The 23,864-nt window shown below is 39.1% G+C and overlaps 1 protein-coding gene across 1 annotated transcript in view; it reads right to left on the bottom strand.

Annotated features, from left to right (window-relative positions):
• Nucleotides 1–18,903, bottom strand: part of PDSS2 (decaprenyl diphosphate synthase subunit 2) — a gene marked incomplete at both ends in the record, with an annotated part of 215,637 nt that extends 196,734 nt beyond the window's left edge. Inside the window, one exon of the mRNA XM_084228118.1 lies at nucleotides 18,611–18,903. Coding sequence (XP_084084244.1) covers nucleotides 18,611–18,903 — 293 coding nt within the window. The remainder of the gene's footprint in view (nucleotides 1–18,610) is intronic.
• Nucleotides 18,904–23,864: the final 4,961 nt, after the last annotated feature.

Here is a 23,864-nt window from a genome sequence, read left to right as displayed (position 1 = left end):
AATGAGTCCTTTCTTATATTTATGCTTGGAGATTCCAGATTTTAAACTTATGACACTCATGTGTAATGCCAAAATATGAGGATTTAGATAAGACTGTTACTAAAAAAAATGGTTTGTGGATAGCTTACATCTAAATTATTTTTACAAATCACAATCATATGAAACAGGAATTGCTTCCTGCATTTGTAATGAATTTGCCAACAGTATGAAGCACTATTTGGAGACAGCTGTTTTTCATAAAGAAGCAAATTATAGAATGACAAATTCCACATTTTTTGCAGAAGTTGTGCACCTGCTGGTTAGAATTTGCTCTCAAATGCTAAATCTAACATATTTACATACTATATATTAGATATAGTCTAATTTTTCTGAAACAGTCTCATCTCTCACTGTCCAGAATCATAAGGAATTTTGTGCTACTCTTCCCTCTGCTTTCAAGGTGTGTGCCAATCCTATAAAGTTTAAAATAAAAGGGTGCAACAGCATCTCACAGTAATCCATTTCTAACAAATGTTATAGCTGGAAAAAGTTTCCCTTCCTAATTTTAATCAATCCTGCTACAGCTTCAGTGCATTTTTTGTCTTACTCTGTCTTTAGGAAGAGTTGATCACAATCTTAAGTCATGATATATTATGTTATGAAAAATAATTCATAGGATAAGTACCATGATCTAATTAACAACAAGGCAAAGGTCAGCACTAAAGTAAAATCCTCTGGTTGGGAAGTTTTACTTCATTTAATTCAATTCTATGAGTACTTAACTGAAGTCCTTTCTATGTTCCAGGTATATACTAGGCAGCAGGAATATGAAAACAATCATTTCTTTCAAAGAGTGTAGTCTTGAAAATACTTATACTTAAATCAGGTCCAACATAAAGGGTCAGGAAGGTAAATTAACTCATGAAATGGCCAGCTGTAACTGAAGCATCTCAAAAGGTGATCTGAAGATCATGTGCTTGATCTTTTCTTCCCCCAGCTTTGAGGAATAATTAACAAATATAACTGTATTTATTTAAAGTGTGCAACATGTGCCCAATCTAAAGGAAGCAGCCACCACTTCACACAGGTAGATCAAAGCCACAGGGAAATACAATTTCAGGGGTGCACAGTTTTTGATATTTTTAGAGACAAATTTGTTAAGAACAAGTAATTTAGCATCAGAAAATGCTTAGCAAAAGTGCTAACTATGGGCCTCCCTGGTGGTGCAGGGGTGGAGCACTGGGCAGCGAAGCTGCCCGCAGCCTCTGCAGTGCCAGTTTGATCCCTGGCCAGGTAAGGGTCCCACATGGTGCGCAGACCTCTCCTGCCGCACTGCTCCCCTCAGCAGTGTGCTTTGTCAGTCTGCCTGTTCTGCTCCCCGCCCTGGCTCTGGTGAATTCTCTCACCCTCCCGCGCTTCTGACTGTACCCAGTGCTTGTATAAATAAATAAATAAATCTTATTTTTTAAAAAAAGTGCTAACTCCTAAGCTGAATCCTGAAGGTTAAGCAATGCTTACCAGGTATGACTGTAGATGGATAATTTACTATAGGGTGAAAACTTAGGGTGGAAAGTGGAGGAGTGTAGGGTAAGGTAAAAAGTATCAGGCTTTTCGGCCCTTCCGCCATTAGGATAGATGATGGAACCCTGCGGTCCCGAATGCATGCCTGATGGCGGGCACCTAGAGCAGGGTGTGGGCATATGTAGATGGGATTCACCTGGGCTAAGACTGGGCTTTTAAGGGCGGCGTCACGGGGACGCCAGCAGAAGCAGAGCAGAGAGACACGCTGAAGCAGAAGCAGAACCACGAGAGAGCAGAGCAGCAGAGATCACCAGAGAACGCTGGAGAGCCCAGAGTGAAGACTTGCTGGGGGCTGGGAGGTCTACCAGCCTCCCGGACCCCCAGCACCCCTGCCTGCTGTGTGCCTAGTAAATCCCAATAAAAGCCTGCAAAAGCCACTGAGGGCTCCAGGACTCACTCCTCCTTTACCTGGTCTGCTGGATCAGAAAACCTGCTCAGTGCCCATTCCTGCCACTACAGGGAGTAGTAAAAATGCCTAGAAAGAAAGGAAGAGATGTTTTGCCCTGTATAAACTCAAACTATACCTTACAGAAATGGGAAGCTACTGAAGAGTCTATGACACCACATCATAGAAGGGTAGAATTTGTCTGCAAGAAACTGCCATTCAGTGAGATTTCAAAATTTGAAATGTGGCAGGCACCTTGCCTATAATCCATAAAGCTAGATTGACATTGCCATATCTAAACACTTGTCTGCCCCCCTAAATATCGAATTTAGTCCCAATAGCAGCAGAAGACAGAAGGCAGTCAATTTATCCATGCAGAAAAGTATATATCAAATCCAGAATTAAAGCTTTGAGACATCTACTATCCCCAGATATTTCCCCTTTACTCTTGGTAAGGGTTGGGGAAAAAAATGACACATTATTCATGGTTAAAATGAGCCATCAGAGACCCTCAGCTCTTTATTTTCTATTTTGTTTGGGTTTGCAACACATTTACAACAGTCAATTATATTCATATTTTGAACTCTGTATTTATACTAAACTAACTTCAAGAGCTCTAAAATCTCATTCAGGGCTACATATTAACTAGCTACCCCTACTTTCTTCACAATCCTAATCCATTAGTCAATCCTATTTTACTTGCAATTCATTAAGGAAAAAATATTAAACTGAATCAAAATTAATCTATATTATTCAAAAAAGACATTTCCTGTTCCCCATTAGGAAGGGGAAATAAACCTATGTTGTTACCTAAGTCTTTCATTCATGACTCAAAAAGACAGGTATTATTATTCCCATTTTTACTGATGTCAAATTTGTTGTTTGGTTTTTGTTTTATGAGAAAACTGAAGCTCTCAATAGTTAAATTGCCCAAACAGCACTAGTAAATGATGAAAGCCAGGTCTCAACACAAGTTGGTCTACTTCCCGAACTATGTTCTTTCTACTATACCTCATAGCTTTAACTGTTACTATTTCTCATTACAAGTCAAAATACTCTATTTCCACTTTATAAAGTGCAGTAATCTTTCAAATGATTTTCTGTGGGTTCTTAAAACTACTCCTCAAGCAAACTTAGGCAAAGAGAAAAAATACTAAGATCATGGAGAAATGATTATTGCCATAAATAATATCTAATAACAGTAGCTATGTTTATTAGGTACTTAAACTAAACATTTTACATTATGCTGTCTCATGCAATCCTCATTAAAATCCTGTGAGAAAGGAATAATAACAATCTTGTGTCTTACAGAGGAGATAAGCCTCGAAAAAAATTTTAGGTCAGAAATTTAAGAAATGGCAGGTTTGGAATTCAAAAAAGCAGATATTGGTAAGCCCAGGCTCTTAGCTACAACTTCACATATAGTACTGCCTCCCTAAACTGTAATGCTTTTTATAAAATAAAAAGCTTTCACTGTAATTAAACTAAAATTAGCTAGGTTTCCAAGTTAAAATAAACATCAGTCTGCATTCCCAACCCACTACTAAATGAAAGTGGTGATAGCAACAAATAGGTAGCAGGAATTAAAAAAAAAAAAAAAAAAGATGTTCTCACTGGATAACTGATACATATACTCAGAAACACAGTATAATTGGGAGTGGAAATTAAACCATCAAGTTCCCAGAAATTGCCCTCTATGAGACAAGAGACATTATCCTGACCATTTAACAAATGAACCCATTATTCTAACATACATTCAAAATCAAAGACATTGTTTTTTAAAATCATCCCATGAAAGGTAAAAACCATCTAGAGTGGAAAAGCTCCATCCCAGTGCCATGTATATTCATAAGTATTTTTAAAATTAGATGCTGGGACAAGGACTACCAATTTCTAGAGGTTCATTTCTGAAGGTCCTTTCTATGTACTCATTGAAATGCATATGCATACTTTACTGTCATACGGTCAGTCACACTTGTCTTTAATCATAGGTACTACAGAATGAAAAGTATATGAGAAAATAATTAATAATTAAAAATAATCAAACTGCATAAAACTGATTTCAATGTCCTGTAGTATTAGTCCTGTGAAACTAAATGACATTCCCTTTAAATACATAGCAATATAAAAGAAATCCATCTAAAGTTAAGGAAAAATACAGATGAAGAAGATATATAAAGTCATTTTTACCCTGAGGATAAAACAAATAAATTTCATTTATTTGGTTACTGAAAACAATTCCTGGAAACATTCCCTATTCCAATGGGAATGTATGTGGGGTTCTCCCACACTTGCAAGCAATTCTCAAACATCAGTTAAGAACTATCTACTCCGGGCCTCCCCAGTGGCGCAGCACACTGAGCACAGTGCTGTGAAGCTGTCCGCAGCCTCTGCAGCGCGAGTTCCAACCCGGCCGGCCAGGGAGATAGCCACATGGCGCAGCAGACCTCTCCTGTCTCACCTGCTGCTCCCCTCAGCAGTGTATTTCAGTCAGTCTGCCTGTTCTTTTCCCTGCTCTATCTCTAGTGAGTCTTCTCACTCACTCTCCCGCACATCTCGCCTGTACCCCAGCTCTTGTATGCATAAATAAATAAATCTTTTTTAAAAAAAACTATCTACCCAGAGTCAGCATGAGATTCAGCATCAGGTTAAGAGCTCCATCTCCCGAGATAACTCCTCTTCACCCCCACTGCAGGCTGTTAACCTGTACTCCTGACCAATCTGCCACAGGCTAGAGGGTCCCACAACCTCCTCAGAATTTTGGGTGCCAGCTGCAAGCCCAGGTTGTTACCTGTGCTTATCATCTACTGGTTATGGAAATCAGAAGTTTTCAGGATCCCCTCTTTAGGTTTGATTAAAGAAGCCCACAGAACTCAGAAATCCTATTTACTCATTAGATTACAAAAATTATTATAACAGATATTACGCAGGAATAGCCAGTTGGAAGAGATGCACAGGGCAAGGTATATGGAAGGGTGCAGAGCTTCTGTGCCCTCTCCAGGTGTGCCACTCTCCCATATTTCCACATGTTCACAAACCTGGAAACTCTCCAAACCACCTCCCCTTGGGTTTTTATGGAGACTTCATTACTCATGCAAGCTTGATTAAATCATTGGTCCTCAGGGATTGGATTTAATCGCCATCCCCCTCTCTCCTCCCCAGAGATCAGGTGGTAAAAATAAAAGTTCCAAACTTTTACTCATGTTAGTGGTTCTCCATTCAACCACCTCCCATGCTTAGGAGCTTCCCAAAGTCATCTCATTGAAAAAAATCTAGAAAACAGTCCCATTTATAGTACCATCAAAAGTATTAAATACCTAGGAATAAATCTAACAAAGGACGTTAAAGTCCTCTTCAATGAAAACTATAAGACATTGTTAAAAGCAACAGAAGATGATGCAAGGAAATGGAAAGATATTTCATACTCATGAACTGGAGAAATTGCCCAAAGCAATATATAGATTCAACGATATCCTTATCAAAATTTTGATGGAATTTGTGAGAGAAATAGAGCAAACATTATTGAAATTTTCATGGAACCACAAAAGATCCTGAATAGCTAAGCAATCCAAACAAAAAAGAAGACATGGCAGACACCCAGACTTCAAACTATACTACAAGGTTATAGTAACCAAAACAATATGGTAATGGACTAAAAACAGACACATGGACCAATGGAATAGAAATGAAAGCCCAGAAATATAAACCTACATTTAGATGGATAGTTAATCTATGGCACAGGAGCCAAGAATATACAATAAAGAAAGGAAAGTCTCTTCAACAAATGGTGCTAAGAAAACAGGTCTAATGAAAACAGACCGTTCTTTCACATCAAACACAAAAATAACACAAAATGAATTAAAGACTTGGAGGTAAGACCAAAAACCATAAAATACAGAAATGAAAACAGGCAAAAAAAACCTCCACACATCACTTGCTTTAGGGATGTCTCTGGGGACTCAACAGTAAGGAAAACAAAAGCAAAAATAAATGAATGGAACTACACAAGCTAAAAAGTTTCTGTACAGCAAAAGAAACTTTCATTAAAACAAAGAAACCCAGGCCTCCCTGGTGGCACAAGGCACAGCACTATGAAGCAATCCACAGCCACTGCAGCACGAGTTTAATACCCAGCCATGGTGCTGACCCACATGGAGCAGCAGACCTCTCCTGTCCACCCACTGCTCCCCTGAGTAGTGTGTTTCAGTTTATCCACCAGTGCTGCTCTTCACTCAGTCTCTGATGAATCCTCTCACCCTCCCGCACCTCTATACTCCAGCTCTTGTATGCATATATAAATCTTTAAAAAAAAAAAAAAATAACGGGCTGCCCTGGTGGTGCAAGGGTTAAGATGCAACCTATGAAGCTATCCACAGCCACTGCAGCACGAGTTCGATTCCCGGCCAGCCAGTGAGCAATCCACGTGGTGCAGCAGACATCTCCTGCCTCGCCCGCTGCTCCCCTCAGCAGTGTACTTCAGTCATTCTGCCTGTTCTGCTCCCCGCTCTGTCTCTGGTGAATTCTCTCACCCTCCCACGCCTCTGACCTGTACCCCAGTAGGGTACAGAAACCCTACTGAATGGGAAAAAAAATATTTGCACATGAAACATCTGATAAGAAGCTCATATCCAAAAATCTACAAAAGACTCACACAAAGCAACAAAAAGAAAATGAAGAACCCAGTGCAAAAAAAAAAAAGGGGGGGGTGCAAAAGAGCTAAATAGGCTTCTCCAAAGAAGACATACAGATGGCCAATAGGCACATGAAAAAATGTTCAACATCACTGGGCCTCCCCAGTGGCGCAGCAGTTGAGCGCTGAGTTGCCAAGCTGCCCGCAGCCTCTGCAGCGACAGCTCGACCCCCCCCCCCCCCCGGCTGCTCTCCTGCCACTGGAGGAGGGTCCCGCATGGCATGGCACGCAGACCTCTACTACTGCCCGCTGCTCCCCTCAACAGTGTACTTCAGTCCTTCTGCCTGCTCTGCTCCCCGCTCTGGCTCTGGTGAATTCTCTCACCCTCCCACGCTTCTGACTGTACCCAGTGCATGTATAAATAAATAAACAAATCTTTAAAAAAAAAAAAAGAATACAAATTCACTAATTTGAAGGGATATATGCATTTCTATGTTCATTGCAGCATTTATAATAGCCAAGTTATGGAAACAACCTAAATACCCATGGACAGAGCAGTGGATTAAGAATTTGTGGTATATACATATGTATACACAAACACACACACACACAATGGGATACTACTCAGCTATAAAAAAGGATAAAGTCTTGCCATTTGCAACAACATGGATAGAACTGAGGGGATTATGCTAAGAGAAATAAGGCAGAAGGAGAAAGACAAATACCAGATAATTTCATATATTGTAATTTCATATACAGAGGGGGAAGAAACAAAGGAACTGGCAAAACTAAACCAAAGCGGACTCTGGAAATATGACTGCAGAATGAAGGCTGCTAGAGAGAGGTAAATGGGAGTGGGAACAAAGGGGGATGGGAGTCAACCGCCTAGGACAAAGGACTATGGTGCTCTGATGCTGGGGTGGTATGGTAACGTACATCTAAGGAGAGTGAACCTGTTCCCCTAAATCATACATAGTTTTATAAACCAATGTTACTTCAATTTTAAAAACTCATTTACATAACAGAAGACATTTACCACTAAACACTTAATCTAAGGGTTTTGGGAGCTGTGAGCCAGAAACTGTGGATGAATAGAAAATATATACAAGAAATATATTCCAGTGACTGAATTGTTGAATATATATTTCTTATAAATCACAACAACATGGTATTTAACAATTGAAAAGAAGAAATCACCTGTCAAAAATTTCCTGTAATTATTAAACATCATAAAGGATGTTGTAAATTATTAATGTTTAGGAAATTCAAAATACTACTAAGTTTTTAAGGTATGGATGATATAATGTTCACTAGACCTACCACTAGTCTCACGATTCTAGAAGTAAAACCAATTCAGTTTGCTAAAAAAAAAAAATCTTTGAAGCAAATGAAATAACCTTCCAAGGAGATTCCAAGAGAACAGTAATTTTTAAAGCTATTTTTAAAAATTTGTTAAAATAAAGTTTCAGTACACAAAAATAGAAAAAAAATGAAAGGCTCTGAGGAGACTTTGGTGAGTCATAGGAAGAAAAGCAAATCCAGCTGCACTCCATAAACTGAAGATTTGTATCTAGAACTTTGAATAAGTATTAAATCAGAAACAGCCATCTGAATGGGTAACATCTAGTACCCATTTTTAAAACCTACTCTAGTAGCTATTTTTGGAAAAACATTCATTAAACTATTCAAGCCACAAGCAAGCAACTAAAGGGCTTCCAAGATTTTTAAAACATGCATACACGCGCGCGCGCGCGCACACACACACAGAATCTGACAGAATAAAGAAGGGGCAATTATAGAAAACAGTATTGATGGAAAGCAGTAGAAAACACAGGAATAATGAGCAATATAAGAAGAGATGTGTGCATCTGAATCCTAATTCTTCTGAATCTAAGCACAAAGAATTTAGAAGAACACTTAAAAATCTACACTTTATCCTTGTTAACTGGGTGCAGAATTAAGAACACAGACTATTTGTATTCCTCAACCCTTGAATAACATATAGGACATTTTTAAAGGGCAAAAATTCAGTTATCTAGTACTCTCTTATAGTTCTTTACAACTAAAATAAATAAAGTACAAATTGAATACAAAACTTATTCAAAGTGGCTTTAATTTACAATGACAGGTGATGGTACTTGACTGAAACTAAATTATGATTTTTTTTAAGATTTATTTATTTATTTATACAATCACTGGGTACAGTCAGAAGCGCAGGAGGGTGAGAGAATTCACCAGAGCCAGAGGGGGAGCAGAACAGACAAACTGATGAAATACACTGCTGAGGGGAGCAGCGGGTGTGGCAGGAGGGGTCTGTCGCACCATGAGGGACCCTCGCCCGGTGGCCGGGGATCGCACTGGTGCTGCAGAGGCTGTGGGCAGCTTCGCAGCCCAGCGTTCAACTGCTGCGCCACCAGGGGAGGCCCTAAATTATGATTCTTAATATAAAAGTGGTTCTGTTTCAGTAAGTTCTTTGGAATAGGGAAGGCTATTATGAAAATGTTATTCTCTCATCACTTTTCTCTATTCAAGTTGTATAAAACTTTTACTCATATAAAACAGTATTCTTTAAACATACTGCTCTTACTGTCTCTCGATTGCACATGCCAATTTCTGGCCTATCTAACAGACTAGTTAAATGATCAGGACAAGGAAGGAACATGTTTAGATGATTAGCAATAAGGTGGTTTGGGAAGGAATATTTAGATAAACATCAGGGAATGACCAACAGCTGAGACTATGTGTTCCATGTGACTTCTCAACAAAACTACCACCACCGAGAAGCTCTTAGTAAGGTGACTGTTACTTACAGTCACCTTTATCTAATCAACTCAACACCTGACAAAGTAGTAATGGTGGCAGCTGATAGGGGATATACAAGAACATGACAACAGGGATTTCCTCCTGCCAAGACTGACCTGAAGGCTGTCACTCCTCTGTGTTCCCACATGATACACTACTTTGCAAGAACCATATACATCATAAGAGAGGGACCCCAGCAATGCTTTTCATCCTGGAGAAGCCAGCAATTAGTCCTACTCAGAAGAGACATTTATTCTATGTTTGGATGTGATTTCCTGTATGCTGCTACCAACACTACCACTACTTCCTTGTGTGCTAGCACCATACCCTACTTAACAGTACCTCTAATGAATGAGAGCAAGTCCAAGAAAGTCAGGTGACTATGACCAAGGGCTTCTCTAAGCTTCATAGGTATCCTTTCCATCTTCCTGAAGCACCTGGTGAAACAGTCTATGACAACACAGACAAGAAGGCTCCAACTGGGAGTTATCCATGTTGGGAGGTTGGGCTGTTGCTATAAAATGCAGCTTATGAGTGGAATCTTCCAATTGAGTATTAGATATGACACTTCCCACAAATACAATTAATACCCTCTCAAATTTTTGTTTCCTGTCTCTAAGACTGGGCGCTACTAACAGGTACTGTGCCCAAGGAAAGAATGTGCCCACCAACAGACACATTAATGGTACCTCTGGTCTGAAAGCTAAGATTGCTACCTGGTTCATTATGCAAGCAAAGACAAGAAATAAGTTTACATAGAGTGAAACATCCACTACTAAGAGGGCGTATAGAAGCTGGTATACAGTGGGAGCCAAAATGAGTAAGGATGGCATGCAGAAAATGTTCTGGAGTGCTTTCACAATAATATATAATGAAAAGCTACTGCATTTCTACATAGGCAGGGTCGCCAGTGACTACTTGTTTAGGATGAAGGCATGAATCAATCCATGAAGACAAGTAACCTTGACCAGTCAAGGTTATAGCCATTTTCAGAAAAACTTAAATTCCTTAATTGGCTTGTGATTAGCTAGAATCACGTATTAGTTATTATAACATGAAACAATAGTATAAGCAATAAGAAGTACTTTTCTTTCTCAGGTGAAAGAAATCTGCAGATGGGTAATCCAAAACTGTGTGGAAATTCCAAAGATATATGTTCCTTCTGACTCTCCAGTCTACCATTCATCCTGAGGGTGGTGCTCACCCTCATGGTCAAAACTGGCTTGTAGACTCCAGGCATTATATCAGTGTTCAATGAAGCAGGTTGAAAGAAAGAACAAAGAAGAATAGGAATTTAGGAGACTTCCCAGAAATTCATTTATTTCCACCAATATCTTTTTGGCCAGAAACTAGCCATAGAGCCACACCAATTTTCCACAGTAAAGAGAAAGCATGAAAATTGAGAAAGGTAACCAACAGTCTCTGTCATGGTGTGTTGATAGCAATGGAGGTTTCCTCTGCCTATAGAAAAATTATGTTAGTGAGCAAATTTACCATGTAGTCCAATAAAAAATTAATCACAATAAAGTCAGAAGAAAACCCAACATCATTCAAACTCTAGGCTTGATAGTGAGCTGTTTTTGGAGAGGTGGCATGTTTTAGAATGAGTTATTCACTGGGGGAGAGGAGTATCTTTTCAAATGTCTATACCATAAGAAAGTATGGGGTAGGGGGCAGTAAATTCAAGCAAGGCATACCCTTCCCAGAATTGCCCCTTTGTGTCATAACAACATTTCACTTTTCCTTTAGGGAAATTTCTTTTCCTTATTCTGTGAGATCTCAGTGATCTGAAATACAGTAGTTTACCTCTCACCCACTCTGACCAAGGAGTAGCTGATGACCAAGGCAGGGCCAATCACAGCACTGTTTTGCCAGTAATGGAACTGATCTGCATTAAGTATAAGATGTAAAAAAAGGCCAAATAGACCCTCTCTTACAAGAATTTGTGCCTCGAGGAATCAAAATGCAATGAAAGGCAAGCGAGAATGAAAATTTCCTGACTATAGTGCTGGAGTGTAGAGGAATTTTCTATAAATTCTTGCTATTTGATTTTTCTTCTGAGTATGGGTTATATTTTCTTTCTTCTTGAAATACACTGAAATTTTTTATTTATTTTATTAGGAGTTGGATCTTGTGATATTTTATTGTTGAGTATCTGGATTTTAAAGTTTCGGTATGCTTTGGCTGGCAGTTGAATTTTTAGGGGGTCAGCTTGCTCCTTTGGAGACATGTTGTTTACCTTTGTGGTTGTAGAGTAGGCTGTACTCTAAAGCTAGTTTATCCCTATTACTGAGGCATTTCTAGGATCTCTATTGAGTGCCCAGCTATTTGTTGAGATCTCTCCACACTGTCTTTTAAGAATTCAAATCACTCCTTGCTCTATGAGAACCCTGAAAATTGTGTAGTTTTGTCATAGGAGCTCCATCCTATGCATACACTGTTTAGTTTTCAATGACAGACTCAAGTGGGCTCCCTGAATTTCTGGAGACTCTGTCTGCATACTCTCTTCTCTCTTGTATTCTGTTCCACAGTTTCCAGCACTGTTTAGTTTTCAATGACAGACTCAAGTGGGCTCCCTGGACTTCTGGAGACTCTGTCTGCATACTCTCTTCTCTCTTGTATTCTGTTCCACAGTTTCCAGCAGCCTCAGTCTCCCAAACATCTGGTTTGTCTTCTCAACTCAGCAGAGCCACAATCTTCTCCTTAAGGTGCCCTTCTCTGGCCTGCTATTTGGAAAGTACCTACCCACAGAAAGCCAGAGTGAGCACAGTTCTACCCATATGATTGCCCTCCCATAGGGCTCCCAATCCCATGCTGCCTGAGTGCCAGACAATGTTGTTTTTCATATATTTCATCCAGTGCTCAACTTGTTTATAGTGGAAGGGCAAGACTAGCATCAGTTACTCTATTGTGGCAGAAATAGATGTTTCTAACTCATCCTATTTGCCTCATTCCATCCCATGTTCATCCTGCACTCAACTATTATTTCCCTCCACTGCTGAGCAATTCCTTGTGTCGTAATTTCTTTCCCCTAGTTTCTTTCTCATTCACTATGACTCAACTCTTAAGTCATCTCACTTTTTAAAGTTTCCACCTTTCTCTAAAGAGATTTCTCCCCTCTTTCCCAGCTTAATTAGCAAGATAGCATATTGTTCACAGACACTACAGCATTATCTCTATGTACTATATACATCACCCCACTAAAATGAATTTTTCATTAACAATAGTGTTGGCATTTGGATACTTTCTATGTATCAGGTAACATTCTAAGCACTTACCCTATATTTATTCATTTAATTTCATAAAATCCTAAGGGATAGGTACTATAATTATCCTCATTTTCCAATGAGGAAACTGAAGCACAGAGAAGTTAAGTAAGTCGCCTGAGATCACATAGTTTAGTGGTGGCAGAGCCAGGATATGAACTGAAACAGAGCTCATGCTCACTACACTGTCTTCATGAATTCCTGAATGGCAGCAACTACGTCTTATTCTTGTTTGTACACCCCATGCCCAAGGCACCTCAAATATTTATGGAATGAATTAAAATTTATAATTTTCTCCTAGTCATCCAAGAAAAAGTCCTTCATAAGTAATGTAGGTTTTCAGTTGGTAATTACAGAACTGAATCTAGAAAGGCTCTTTTATAAACATGGAAGAGACTAAAATTAAATTTCTAATAATAAATCTAAAAGCTCTGAAGACTTTTACCATGCAGAAAAGACTAATAAGATTCTTTAGGTGGCAAAGTAATGCTCGTGAATTTAGTCAGAAACAGAAAGTCTCTACTAGAAAATCAATATTTCCTAAGAGAGAGACAAAATATCATAATTTGTCTCTAATAAATGCATAGTAAATTAATCCCATCTATCTAAATTTGAAATAGAGATCAGCATTTTTCAAGGCAAAAGTAAAAAGATAGAACATTTAGACAAAAATTTAATCTTTGAAAGCCGAATCTGTCAGGAGTAATCCATGAAAGCGCAGTCATACTGCTTCATGAAATCAGTTATGTTTAAATAACAAAAATGTAACTGAATCTGTATGAAAAAATTAGTCATCATCTTTGAAACAATTATGTGCCTTCCACATGATTAAAAGCATTTAACTTCTAGCCAGTATAGTACATGAAGTGAATTTGTAAAAGCTAAAAGTACTAAACTTTAAAAAAAATTTAATTTGTACAGAAATTTAAGTGATTACAAATTTTTATTACATTTTGCACAACTGGTAGTTACACTTAGCAAGATGGTAATGAACCACAGGGCACAAACTATACTGGGAGGAAGTAAGGTTTAATACACTATTGCCACCTTCAGCCTCTTCCATACTACCAAGCCATGGGACATACCTGGACTTCCACTCCATCCTACACATCACTCCAGTTTGGAGAGGTCCACAATTCCTCATCCAAAGACCTTGAAATCAAATGTCTTTCAGAATTCAAAATCTTTCTGATTAGGAAGATACATTTTACCCAGCACTTCAGAAGGATGTGGGGCAGCACCCTGTAATCAAACATGTTAATACTTCTGCAGCAAAATGCAGGAATATTCACCTTAGTGTGATCAACAAAGACCATAAAAAAAAAAATCTCAATATCAGTTCAGGTCAGATTTATGTGTCTGAAAAAAATACTATTTTCTAAGCTTTTACGACTTTTAAACAGTGGTAAAGGACTACAGATTTGTATTACCACATTTCATTCAATCAACTCACTTCCTTTCCTTACCTAGTTTCCTTACCTGTCATATTCAGTTACAAGATTAATTTCTAGACAAATCGACAATTGGCAATACTTTTTGAAATAATTTAATCAAACCCCTTATTTAGGAAAGTAAAGCCCAGAGAAAGGGTATCATTTGTTTAGGATGAAACTAGAACACACAGGGCTCCTGTCTCCCAGGCCTACTATTCTTTTGTTTTCTCTCTCTCTGTCTCTTCCCGCCTCCCCCCCTCTCTTTTTCTCTCTCATTTTTTTATACCTTTCAAAAATAATTATAAACTCACGGAAATTGGTACAAATAATATAGAGTTCTATGTAACCTGACTAAGCTTCCCCTCAATGGTGACACTATATATACAGCGGTAGTACCATCTCAAAATCAAACATTTAACATTTGAACATTAGTGATAACAAAATAGTGACAACTGTTTTCAGAATTTTAAAGATTGCATTAATTTTGTGTGGGTGTAAACAGTTCTGTGCAATTTTATCCTTGTTCATGTAACCACCATCACAATAAAGACACCAAACTGTTCAAAAATCCACTTCCAAAAACCACTTTTTTGATTTATACTTCTCCCTGCTGCCTACACTGTCCTTGATTCTAGCAACCACTAATCTGTTCTCCATCTATTTCTGTCATTTTGAGAATGTAACAGTGAAATCATATAGTATATAAACTTTTGAGATTGGCTTTTTCTTTAATTGTAGTAAAAATGCATGTTATATTTACCATTTTAATCATTTTTAAATGGCCTGTACCCCAGTTCTTATATGCATAAATAAATAAATCTTTTAAAAATAAAATAAAATATGGTGTGAGGTTTAGGTCAAGCTTTATCTTTCTCCCTACGATTTTCAATTGTTCCAGCACCATCTGTCAAAAAGACTGTCCTTTGATTGGATTGTTTTTGCCAAAAATCAATTGGGTACATTTGTGTCAATCTATTTCTGGATTCTCTATTCTGTTTCATCGATCTGTGTCTTACTCTGCCAATACTACACTGTATTGATCAATGAAGTATGTATAAGACTTAACATTAAGTAGAATGATTACTCCCAATTTCCCCCCCAACACTGTTAAAGCCATTCTGACTCCATTTATGTGTCTCACTTTACTTTCCTGCACTGTTTATTCCTGCTTTTAAGGTGCTCTCTATGACTAGTAAAGGTAAGCCTGCCTGGGGAAGGAAGTAGGAAAAAATCAGAAAGGAAAAAATAATATACTATTACCAACCTAAAGTATTATCCATGTGATTTCCATACATCCATCCTTTAATGACATTCCTATTTCTTCATGAAAGTTTCTCTACCAGGTCACTTCAGTACCTCTAAATGTAAGAGCTATTATAACGCTACTATTCATTAGCCACAAATCATTTCTTTCCTTCTGTTAAGATGTTTGCAAATACGTTTGTGTCCAACAGAATGTCTATTCATCAAAACCAAGATTCATATTTTAGACTTCTTTACATTCCTCCATAAGCTTCAATAAACATGCAATTAATTAATCAAGGATAATTTATCTCATTGAAATTTATAACAGAGAAATCCTAGAAAATCTAGAACAAGGGTTTAAAAAAGCTAAATTGCTACACGGTTCCTAGTCATTATCTCATCAAATCGCAAGAATTTAAATTTAATCTCACTTTTGCTAAGCTGTTACAGAATATATTTCTGGGCTCTTTTCCCTTTACTTAATGGGACAGCTAAGGTAAGGAAAGAGAAAATTAAAATATAATGAATTATGGTGATTTCTCTTTTTGTTTTTGCTCCTATTAGCGAAATATGTTATAAATCATCTAAATGTTAGGATTACTAGATATGATTCTCCCTAACATACAGTGAAGATTTAAACAAAAAGCAAAATGACCAAAGGGGTTAGAATACTAACAATTCAATAATAGAAACTTAAAATGTGAAATGCACTATACAAGAATTTACCAAGTTCCATTTCCTATTGCCCTAACAATTCCCTTGGCTAACATACTCAGAGCATCTTCCTCTTAATTATCAATGTTTTGCTGGCAAAATGTCAACAAAGTAGGTTGTAAAGCACATATAGCTACTTAAACTATTTTTTTTTTTGCTATAGTTTACAATAAGCACAAACTGCCTACTCTAGGCATCAAATACCTGATACTTTGCTAAAACAGATAAATACATGATCCCCTCCCCTAAACTCTCTTTATTCATTGACTATCCAAAAGTTGAGATTATTTAAACTATTTGCAACATGCTACCAAAGTAAATATAATAAAACTACACACAGACTAGCTTTCTTTTCTTACCAAATAAAGCAATTCATATATGTTACCACAACTTTCTTAAAACTTAATTATTTTGTCCCTCTCCAATTCTTTCACTATACTATGGGACTAGGTAGACAGGGTAGGCTACAATCAGGAAAGTTGCACAGCATTAGTCATAAAAGCATTCATCTAATATATCTCAGTAGCTTCAGAAGGGATGTTCTCCACATCGATGCTCTGGTAACTAAGTAGATGAATTGCAATTCTCAGATAATAAGATCTTTTCAATTCAATGCTTTTTTTATAGAAACTACAAAATGCAACATACTACTATAACCCCCACTACTAATTCTACCATTCCTACCACATACGCAGAAACCAAATATTTGGTGAGCAAAAATTAAGAAAGTTCATAGTTCAGTGCTGTGAGAATATGGAATAACCTGAACTCAAACACTATCCATGAGAGGATAAACTGGTACAACCACTTTGGAAAACAATTCACTGAACAAGTGCATACATTCCTGTATCCTCTCAAGATTAGTAACCAGGAGTCATTGCAAGCATATTCAAAACAGCATTTTTCACAACACCCAAAACTACAAACAACCCAAATGCTGACTGAAAGAAGACTGGCATATTCATACAACAGAACTTCATATATCAGTGCAAAACTAATAAGGTATAGTCAAACTCAACATGAATAAACCTTAGAAATGAGGAATAAAAAGCAAGTCATAGCAAATTATATGCAGTAAATTCATATGTATAAATTCCAAAAATAAGCAAAATTAAATATGTTACTATTTAGGGAAACGTTCGTGTAATTTTTGAAAAATGTAAACACAAAACCAAGTATACCGGGGGTCAGGGAGAGGGACCAAGGAGTACACAGCTAGCTCAAAAGGACTGGTACAGTTTTTAAATTGAGTGGTTTCATTATTAAATTTTAAAATGTGTATGTATGTATTCTATAGAATTTCTAGAGAACTAACATTCCAATGACAGGTCAAGTTTAGCTCACTGATAAGATGATATTCCTGATAATCAAGAATGATGCCAAGAAATAAAATTACCTTACCACTGTTATTGGGTAATTTTGTATAACAAAGAAATAACAGGTATCTCATAAATAATTAAAGCAAGGAGAGAGGCAAGGGAAGTGGGGTGTCTAGAAAAGGGCAACTTGATGGGTCCTTTTGATGGAAATGTTCCACATTTTGGCTGTCAATATGCTGCTTGTGCAAGATGTTAACATTGGGTGAAACTGGATAAAGGGTACATAGGATCTCTCTGTACCTTATTTCTTCCACTTACATGCAAATGGAATACCTGAACCTAAGCTGGATCCTGTATTAGAGAGGGAAGAATGAGATAAAGGACATTTTGTGTCAATTAACAACACTGGAATAAATGGTAGGTGAAATAAAAGTATTGTATCATTATTATATGTGCCTAAGTTGACTACTGCAAAGTAGATAAGTAAAAACTATCCCTAAGCTTAGGAGTAAAGAATCACGATGTATGTAATCTACTGTCAACTGATTCAGGAAAGAAATGTGTGTGTGTGTGTTTGTGTGTGTTATTTAATACAGACATCTGATACATGTGAACAGTGTATATAGGTGAATCTGATTAAAGGGTATACAAGTGTGTTCTTGTATTATTTCTGTTCTCCCAACTTTTCAGTATGTTTGAAATTTATCGCAAATAAAAAGGTGGAGGTTTATTTTATGTGGAAGCAAAAGCTGTGGTTCTTAAAACTATAATCGCAGGTTTCACAGTAGTCCAGCATAAGTGATAAAAATTCCAAAAGGATAATGATTACCCACTAGGATATTCATTGGAAAGTAATGTCTACCTTCAGCCTATCTCCTCCTTCCCATTCTTTCTAGAGGTGACCTTTTGAATAGTGTGAACTGAAAATGAATCCATTCCTCTTTTAAAAGGCCATTTTTAGAAAGTGACTCAATAAACCCAGATTGCTACCAGATTTCTCCACAAATTACTGAGGCATCAATAGTTATGCAAAAGTGCCTAACTTTTTCTAAAGAAAACCACTTATCCGATCAGTGGAACAAATGGAAGAAGAATATTAAGGTGAGAAAAAAAAAAGAGACAACATCGGGTTTGTCTACGGGGCTAAGGAAAGGAACCGGTGGAAAGAGGTCAGCCAGGAGCCAGGAAAGGTGTGTCGGTCAGGAAAAAAGATTGGAGTGGCTGCAAGAGTGTCAGGGGGAGAGGAAGTAGCTCACCTGGCTGTGGTAAGCAGAGGATGCCGAGTCCCCACCAGCTTCCGCACCTGCATAGCGATGTTGCTGAGCTCGTCGCTCAGCAGGCAGCGGAGGCTCATGAAGGACGTGGGATAACCCACGATCTTCTCCGCCTCTGACACCACCTGGTTCCAGTGGGTAGGGGACCTGGAGGACTGACCACGCCTGGAGCCCACTGAAAAGACTGTGTCGAGGGCCCCAGACCACCAGAGGTGTCGAGGACCCGAGGTTCCGAGATAACGGGGCAAGCGCAGCAACAACTGCTGAAGGCTCATAGTTTGGGTCTGGGAGTTTCTGGGACCTCGGGATGTCTGGAGGTGGCCCGGGAAACAACCCAGCGACAGAGGCGGAACTTGCAGGAACTAGAAGAAGCGACGACTCCTGAACCTTAGAGGAGGGAGGTTTCCTGGAGCCGTGATCAGAAACAAACTTTAACTGCAGCTTTCTGCTAAAGCTAGAATGACAACCTGCTCAGCATTGCCCGGGGCTTGCTGGGTTAGAAACCACGGAGCTGCCTAAATGGGGGCCGCCATATTGGAGGCGTGGAATGCGGCCTGCCGTAAAGGCGGAGGCCGGCTGTCCAGGAGCAAAGCAAGTGTGCCGCTTTACGGCGCAGCCGGGGACGCCCACAAGGGGCGGGGCTCGGAGGTGAACCCCGGAAGGCTCGCGGTAGGGAAGCCCTTCGGCTCCTCCTACCCCCTCCGCGGTCCTGCGACGGTCCTGGGTCCCGGCGCAGAGGGTGTGGGCGCTAGAGTGTGTGCAGGAGTGCTGGAGCCCTACCCGCTCTGACCATTGCCGGCGCCAACACTGGTGTCTACCAAGCCGGTGTCTACCAAGTCTTAGCGGCCCCCTGGAGGAAAAGGAGTGAGGCCGTGGCTCCCGCTCTGCAGCCATCCTGCGGCCCCCTCACCCAGTCCCCAGCAGTGGTCGTGGACCCGCGCGGGGCGGCTCCTGGGCTGCAAGGTTTCTGAGCCCAGTACGGCAGTCTGGATGGGAGAGGTGGGGGCGAAGTCCCGGCCTGGTGCTGAACTCTCACGCCCTCAGCTCCCAACCAGACCAAAGGAGGTGTGGCCCAGCAAAAGTGTTCCTTTATTCCCCAAGAATATGCATGATCCTTATCCATGTCCTTGCCTTAGTCACTTCTAGGTGAGCTTCCATTTCCTCTTGTGAACAGCCCAGACAGAACCTGCGTATCTCCACAAGGATGTAGAGAGCATGGAATGAAACGTTGCCTGGGCCCAACCAGCCTTTCTACTCACCTTCCATGGTTTAAACTATCCCTAACTCCATTGCTTTCCACTTATAGCTCATGTATTATTAACTTACTTAATCCTCAAAACAACCCCACTACATAGATATTTTCCATGTGTCATATTAGGACCTTGACAGCTTCTTTGGCGGTTCTAATGGGAAAGCAGATATATATATATATACCTTTAACTGAAAAACTGTCTTCATTCAGGGAAGTCATTCCATGGACGCACAGGGAGCATTGAGGGAGGGACACCTGCCTAGCCAGCCAGATCAGCCGAATGAACCCTGCCAGTCAAGGGGGTGACAGACGGCACAGCCACATGGCCCTCACATCCCATGTGCTATTATCGGGAACCAAGGCACGGCTAGGTAGTGTAAGTTTCCCTGAGGTGACACTAGGCAGAGATGTGAACCCAAGCAATCTTGTTTCTTGAGTTCAAGCTCTTAAAACACATTATACTGTCCCTCTAAGTAATACATTGCCATCCACTCTTTTCTCCTCATTATCAGGAGAAGCTGTCAGTGTAGTTACTGTTTTTGATAATGCTACCCATTATCAGGTATGTCTAGCACGCTGCTCCCTTTTGCGTGATCTAAAACAAATGTTAATAAAACCTTGTTAATGATAAAGGATGTATTCTAGTTTCACACTCTTTAAAATAGCTTATAAAGGGCCTCCCTGGTGGCGCAAGGGTTAAGACTCAACCTATGAAGCTATCTGCAGCCACTGCAGCACAAGTTCGATCCCCGGCTGGCGAGGGAGCTACCCATATGGCGCAGCAGACCTCTCCTGACTCCCCTGCCCCTCCCCTCAGCAGTGTATTTCAGTCAAACTGCGGGTTCTGCTCCCCACTCTGCCTCTGGTGAATCCTCTCAACCCCCACATCTCTGGCCTGTACCCCATTTGTATGCATAAATAAATAAATCTTTAAAAAAATAAAATAGCTTATAAAGCTCAACTTTCAAAGTCCTTTTAAATAATGGTTGATATTTTTTAAACTAGCATCACTTATAATACTGCACTAGGCTCTGACTATAAATTAAAAAATCAGATTTAAAAAGGGCAAATTAGAGAGTAATTGCTCAATTTACAAAAAAAGATGTTTCTCCCTACAAAATATTTAGTCTTAGATTCCCTTTGAACAGCAAGTTTCCCTTGTGATTTAACAATTCGATTTTATTTCCAAAAATTCAATTTAGGCATAACTTTTCAGGGGCTATATATTAGATAAAGTGAATGACTATGCTCATAAGTATTAAACACAATGTATGTCCTCAAAGTAAGAAAGGCAAACTGAAGTTCAAAAACAATTCCTCTGAAAGAGATAAACTCCTGGCAATAAAATTCAGATCTGCTCTAAATGAAAATAAATGTGGAGAGTGAGATACTTTACCATTCCGAAAAAGTTCCAAAGCCTGAGCTTCCGGGTCATCCAAGGTGAAAGAAGTCATGAAAACACAAAGAGAGAGAGATTATGTACTTCAGTCTGTTTCTTCAGAATCATGGTACCTTATGACTAACTTTTCATGCCGTTTCCTTAATACCAATTCACAGCATGTACTTTAATTTCTTCACAGAAGCCAGTGCATTATTCTCTCTGGTCATACTCTATTAACCAAGTTTTTGATTATTCATGGGACTTTGGTTCCCATTTACTTTAAATAATCAGCACTTTCCTTTATATTTACAGTTAAAAGGTTGCGTTATACCTAATGATCATCAGTTTTTAGAAGGTTAAAATTATATTTGTTCTTAATCTTCCAGATAAATACAAAACTCCTTAGAGTTTGTCAGACTAAGGAAATTTCTGAATTGCTAGCGACTCTTGAAGGAGCAAAGATGGGGGCTTATCTGTGATTCTGACCTTCCTCTGCCACTGATAATAGTCATTTTAAGTGTGTTTGTGAAAGTGTGCCTAGAGAAAGAATACAGCACGATATCTCAACCTTGGCTTTAAACATTTTGGACCAGATAATTATTTGTTATGGGAGAGGGAGGACTGTCCTATGCATGGTAGCATATTTAGCTATATCCTTGACCTTTGCTCACTAGATGCCAGCAGTACTTCTCCAATTTGTGACAACCAGCTATGTCTCAGGGCATTGCCAACGTCCCCTGGGAGCAGAATCTCCCGTGAGAAATGGGAGATGCTGAAAAAAAAAAAAATCAACGTTCATCCAAAACATTTACTCCTACAAAGCAGCAAAGAAAAGATCCTTGTTACAAGCAGTCCTGCAGGCTGGAGAGTGACCACTCCGCAATCTGTGGGAACCTCCAGTCATACACAGGAGCTTCTCCTTCACATTGGGGTTGTTCTAGAGACAGCAAGCTGACAAAAGTGGGTCACAGTTCCTCCGACTTTTTCAATACACTGAAGATGATGAAAGTACCAGTGGACTTAACTGACTTCTGTATTCTGCTGACCTTAGAAAAAAGTGAGATCATATTTGATGTCTTTTTCTTTGGCTGGAAACCTGAATTGGTCTTTCGAAATACAAAGTCTTAACAAGGATGATGGATGCTTTGGGCTTTAGCCTTTCTGTGATTAGGTGAGTGGAAATAGATAGGGACACTGTAGTCACCCTCCTTCTATCACCCTGAACACAATCACCTATTGTTTATGCTAAGAGAGCTCTTCCAAAAGTAGATGAAAGCATTATGCTATATCTTGGGGCAGAATGAGAAAAGGAGGCATAATAAGATTAGCAAAAATCCAGAAGTTTGACCACCTACTGGTTTTGCAGGTGAAGACTGGGACAGCACATTTTGCCAGCAAGAATGTAAAACGGGGGCCTCCCCGGTGGCGCGCAGCGGTTTAGCGCTGGGTTGCGAAGCTGCCGGCAGCCTCTGCAGCGACAGCTCGATCCCCGGCTGCTCCCCGGCCACCAGAGGAGGGTCCCACATGGCACGCAGACCTCTCCTGCCACCCGCTGCTCCCCTCAGCATTGTACTTCGGTCGTTCTGCCTGCTCTGCTCCCCGCTCTGGCTCTGGTGAATTCTCTCACCCTCCTGCGCTTCTGACTGTACCCAGTGCTTTTATAAATAATAAATAAATAAATATTAAAAAAAAAAAGAATGTAAAACGGTACAGACCACCTATGGAAGAGGATTTGATAATCCCTAGTAAAGTTACAAATGTATTTATCCCTTGATCCAAAAATTTCAATCCTTCCCAAAATAAAAAATGAATTATGTGCAAAGTTATTCATCACAGTGTTATTCATAATAGTGAGAGTGGAAACAGCCCAAATAACTACAAAGAGGTGACTGCTTGAACAAACTAAGATAGAAACATACAGTCAAACACACCGTGACTGTGAAAAAGAATGAGGGCCATCTCTCTGCACTGATGTGGAGCAATCTGCAGGGTATGTTAGCTTCAAAAACAACCAAAAACTAACCAAGGTGCATAACAGAAGAGTATGCTATTTTTGTAAGAGAGGCAAATTACAAAAGTAGTATGCATATATTTGGAATGGGAGGAAACAGGCAGAGGAGACAGGCATGAAGGCAGACTACTCTGAATGGACCTTGACTGTATAGTTTTGATTTTAGAATCATGTATATATTTTAAATTTTCAAAGTTATTTTAAATCCCAAAGAAAAATGTAATTCCCAAAATTTAAAGCAAATTGAGGCAAGTAATTTAGTTTTATATGGCACATCCAGTAAACAATTAAATGACTTTAGAAAATAATGTTTTCACTTTATATTCGCAATGGGATATAGTCTCGGGGTAAATAGACCTACATAAATTATAAATTTTATTCAATAGTCGTACTGCTCATGGAAATATAGATATTAGTATTTTGTAACTATTCTTACAGGTAAAAGCAAATATTAGATTTGTTAGGACAATGATTTTCAAGGTAAGTCTAATTCATGTAATATTAAAGTTGGATAGCAATAGTATGAACATGCTTTTTTCTTTTCAAAAGTATTTCTTATATCACAATAAGAAAAAAAGCATTTACTTGCTTT

The sequence above is a fragment of the Talpa europaea genome, assembly GCF_964194135.1.
Source record: "Talpa europaea genome assembly, chromosome: 2".
In the NCBI taxonomy this organism is placed as follows: domain Eukaryota; kingdom Metazoa; phylum Chordata; class Mammalia; order Eulipotyphla; family Talpidae; genus Talpa; species Talpa europaea.
This window is presented reverse-complemented; position numbering and strand designations above follow the sequence as displayed.